Source organism: Morone saxatilis, unplaced genomic scaffold, assembly GCF_004916995.1.
Source record: "Morone saxatilis isolate NCDOM2014 unplaced genomic scaffold, NCSU_SB_2.0 Contig15, whole genome shotgun sequence".
NCBI classification, from domain to species: Eukaryota; Metazoa; Chordata; class Actinopteri; family Moronidae; genus Morone; species Morone saxatilis.
The window spans coordinates 26,080,850-26,085,405 of record NW_023339707.1 but is presented as its reverse complement, the minus strand read 5'-3'; the positions used below and the strand labels follow the sequence as shown (position 1 = coordinate 26,085,405).

Here is a 4,556-nt window from a genome sequence, read left to right as displayed (position 1 = left end):
CAGGGCTTATATTAGAGACAGGGCTTATATTAGGGACAGGGCTTATATTAGAGACAGGGCTTATATTAGGGACAGGGCTTATATTAGACATCCTTTTTCAATCTGTTGACGTACCTGAGACCCCCGGGGACGATGAATGCAGGGACCCCACAGGAGAGAGGGATTCTGGGACACCATAGAGCCCTGCTGTGCCCCCTGCTGTGGTCTGCCTTCTAGTGTCTGGTTCCGTGAGGGCCCCTGTGAGGGCCCCAGGCCTACATCTGTCACTGGTGCTGCTGGGCTGGGGAGGAAAGTTGTACTGGTCCTCAGTGGGGACTGAAGGTTGGGTGAACTGGGACTGTGAGGGCCCAGCTGGATTGTGATACTGGTCTCTGGTGGATGGAGACAGAGACCTGGAGCTGGTCCCGTTGGATCGAAGGTTGTACTGGGAAAAGCCTCGACTTTCATCGGTTTCACAGGGACCAGCCAAAGAGGGGGAGGAGGGGAGGAGGGAAGAGGAAGAGTGCAGCGGATGAGGAGGGGTGAGGGAGCAGAAAGAAGAGGAGGAGGAGGAAGTGGACTGGGATGGCTGGTAGGTGTCCTCCAGTGGTCCCAGTTTGGACAGCTGTTGGGAGAGAGCTGTTATGCTGGAATCCAGTGCACTGGGGGGTCTGGGGAAGGACTGGGAGGGGGGATGAAGATGAGGGTGAAGGAGGGGGGATGAGGAGGTGGTCTTCCTCACAAGGTTGTGGATGTCCTTAAGTTTTTCAAACACCTGAGAGGAGAATTAAAAATAACATGGAAATGCAATGAAAAGAAACTTGTGACAAATTTGATCTAATTTCTAACTAAACTAAAAAGTCAATTAAGTTAGTGAAAACGTTTATTTTGTCACACATTATGTAAATCCCCCTCCACTGTACAGAATGATGTTTGTGACGTGTGACTTTGCCGAAGGAAGAAGATTTCTCTGTGCTCACCTTAAATCTCAGTCTAACACCTGGATGCACCTACAGGACCCCGTGACAACACAACGAATCACAGTAACGTATAAAACTGACGAGTCATACAAAACACCAAGTCTCACCCTTTCTCATTTTCTCTTGTCTCTTACTTTCATAGGATCCTGGAATCCGGTTACAAACACCCGCAACACACAAGCCTGCCTATGTCTTCCTGGATAGCACACCGCCAACGAAATTAAGCATCTGCAACAAAGCATTAGCACAGAGCGTGTAACTGCTAACAACGGAGCGGACTGGCTTCCTATGACCTGCACGAGTGTAACTGCAGTTCTCTGATACACAGCAAAGGTGATTTTATTTTAATTCATGCTGCTCACAGACAGTCTTTCCATGCAACTGATTGTCCTCACACACATTTACACCTTGATTCAGTCTTAAACAAGCCCACAGATTACATATTGTCCATTTTGTGTTTTGTTTTAATATATTTCTAAAGAATGCTTGAGTATACAGTATACCTGTGTTATACCATTAGCTAAGCTAGCGGCTCAGAGAGGCTAATTCGGTGTCTGTGGCAGAGCTATCGTCAGGCTAACGATACGTAGCAGGCCACAGTCTGTGAAGTGGAGACATTGGTTTTATAGATGTTGGTTATTTAGACTAGTAAATACACATAAAAAATAAAAGTGGTTTTGGGGTTTAGTTGCTATTTAACAATGTAATGTAATGTGGGACAAAAATATATTAAACAAATTATTATTAAAGCAGAGTATTTTTATATGTCGGGAGACGATCTTAAATATTAAAGTTATTATATATTATCTTTGATAATTGTTTATTTTGATAGCCAAAATTTAACTGATTCTATCGACAGTATGTTTCCCTTTAAATCATTCCCCAAAAATGGCGTGAGGCAAAGTTCTACAACACTACACAGTGACAGAAAAGAGAGATCTTTAAAACTTCCACAGAGCTAAACAATGTCTCTGACCTTCGTCATGGCTGGCCTCTTCTTCCTATTTCTGTCCAGACATTTGCAGGCCAGAGCCACCATCTCCATACAGCCAGCAGGCTCTGCACTGCCCCCTAAAGACACAACATCAGAATAAAGCAGCTGCAGATACAACAGGCAGGAAACACCACTCAGTCATATACACAGACTGACCTGGGATCAGCCGGCGGTCCAGCTGTTTCCTCCAGGTTTCTGCAGAAGAACCGGTCGGACTGTCCTCAACCTCCTCAACCAGGTCCTTCTACACAAACAGAACCAGAACCATATTACTGAACTAAACATCACAGGAACGTTTAAAGAGTGATTTAGTATCCTAATTATTGGATGTGTTCTGACCAGGTATCTCTCTCCTGACTTCCTGTCTTTCTCCAGAGCTCGACGACCAGTCAAGACTTCCAACAGCACCTGAAACAAAGATATAAAATAAACCAAACTGAAGATCAGTAATCAATAACAACCGGTAATTATAGCCCACTCTGCAGTTCACTCTAAACCACGGTTTCCTGAATGTTACATACAACCTTTCATTTCTCATCCAACCAGCCAGTCTAACCAGTCTAACTACATTTCCCATCAGCCCCTACAGCATCTCACCACTCCAAAGCTGTACACGTCCACGGCAGTCCCCAGCTCCCCGTTCCTCACGTACTCGTCAGGCAGGTACGCCAGCGTTCCTCTAATCGTCGCCGTCTTACCGACCGACGCCGTCTGAGCCGGTGAGGGTCCCGACGTGCTGCGAGCCGTGCACCGAGCCAGACCAAAGTCTGCCAGCTTTGCCACCATGTGACGGTCCAACAGGATGTTCGAGCTGCAGAGACATTAACAATAAAACATTTTTCCGCTGGACTTTTGTGAAAAGTCTCCAGAAAAAATGGACTTGAAGCCGAAAAGATCACTGCAAGTTCATTCCACGTCTTCTAAAGCTGCTTTGAATGGTCGAGTTGAGTTTCAAACTAAACACAATCTGAGTGAGGAGCTAAAATACAACTATAAATGTCCAGGACAACATCATGCAGGTGTGAGGTCATGTGACGTCAGGTGAGGTGATGCTGACCTCTTGACGTCTCCATGGATGAGCGGTTTGTGTCCTTCGGGGGGGAAGTGAAGGAACTGCAGAGCTGTTGATGTTTCTTCAACGACAGTGACTCTCTGAGACCAGGACAGGGACACACACTCCTGGAAACATATACATATAAACACATAAACATATATGTATATATATATAAAAACAGGACATCATATCAAGACAGAAACTTATAACATCAGGTGTTACGTTGTGTAGTTGGTCCTCCAGGGACATGTTGTCCATGTAACTGTAGATGAGACACCTCGATCCTTGTCCTTCACTGAAGCCCAGCAGATCTACGATGTTCGGATGTCTGAACCTGAAGAAAAAGAGTTTGTCTTCAGTGAATTCATAAAAGTATGTATATATATGAACTGCAGTGATTGCTGAGAGCGAGCTCTGATGGTTTACGCCAAACAAAAATTGGCCTCACATTACTCACGCGAGTTTGAGAGTAAATATCGGTCCTTTAATCTGTCTTACTGCAGCGGGATTTCACTGTTATTTAATGTCAATAAATGGATCCAGATAATGCTGAAATATAGTAATCATGGCCATTTATAAACAGTCTGAATTCAGACTCTGCCAGTCTGTCTGCAGGAAGATGAGCAAACAACTCTTAAAATGCTTGTTTTCTGAATGGAGTTTGGTTGATCAGGGCTATGCTAATGTAGCTTATAGTAACGTAAACCTGACAGCTGGAATCAGTGACAGACACAGATTGTTAGCTCTTACCTGACAAATAAAATTAATTATTTTATTTGCGTTTAGTGGGAACACATGATTAATCTGCTGATCATTGTTTCTCATTAACTGTTATATTGGCTGTGTCTGGAGACAATGACTCACTTTGTAAGTTTGTCCACTTCAGTCTGAAAACTCTCCTTCAGCAGAATCCAGTCCAACAGACAGTCCTACAACAACAACAACAACAACATCATCATCATCATCATCATCATCATCAACAACATCAACATCAACATCATTAACATCATCAACAACAACATTATCAATAACAACATGAACATCAACAACACTGTCAACAATAACATCAACAACATCAAAATCAACAACATTGTCAACAACAACATCAACAACCTTGTCAACATCAACAACAACCTCAACATCAAAATCAACAACAACATCAAAATCAACATCGTCAACATCCTCGCCAACACCAACAACATCATCAACGACAACATCAACATCAACATCCACAACAACATCCAAATGAACATCAACAACAACACCATCATCAACACCAACATCAACATCAAAATCAACATCAACAACCTCAACATCAAAATCAACAACAACATCATGAACACCAACATCAACAACAACATCCAAATGAACATCAACAACAACACCATCATCAAGACTAACATCAACAACATCAACATCATCAACATCAACAACATCAAAATCAACAACATCAAAATCAACATCAAAATCAACATCAAAATCATAAACAACATCAAAATCATCATCCTCGTCAACACCAACAACATCATCAACAACAACATCAAAATCA

At 43.0% G+C, this 4,556-nt stretch overlaps 1 protein-coding gene across 1 annotated transcript; it reads right to left on the bottom strand.

Moving 5' to 3' along the window:
- Nucleotides 1–114: 114 nt before the first annotated feature.
- irak1 (interleukin-1 receptor-associated kinase 1) lies at nt 115–3,936 on the bottom strand (the record flags this gene model as incomplete). Its single annotated transcript, XM_035656856.1, is given in 8 exon segments — nt 115–754; nt 1,936–2,030; nt 2,110–2,197; nt 2,293–2,361; nt 2,551–2,764; nt 3,011–3,132; nt 3,230–3,341; nt 3,872–3,936. Coding segments are annotated over 8 exon segments (1,405 nt in total), but the record flags the coding sequence as incomplete, so codon positions are not given.
- Nucleotides 3,937–4,556: the final 620 nt, after the last annotated feature.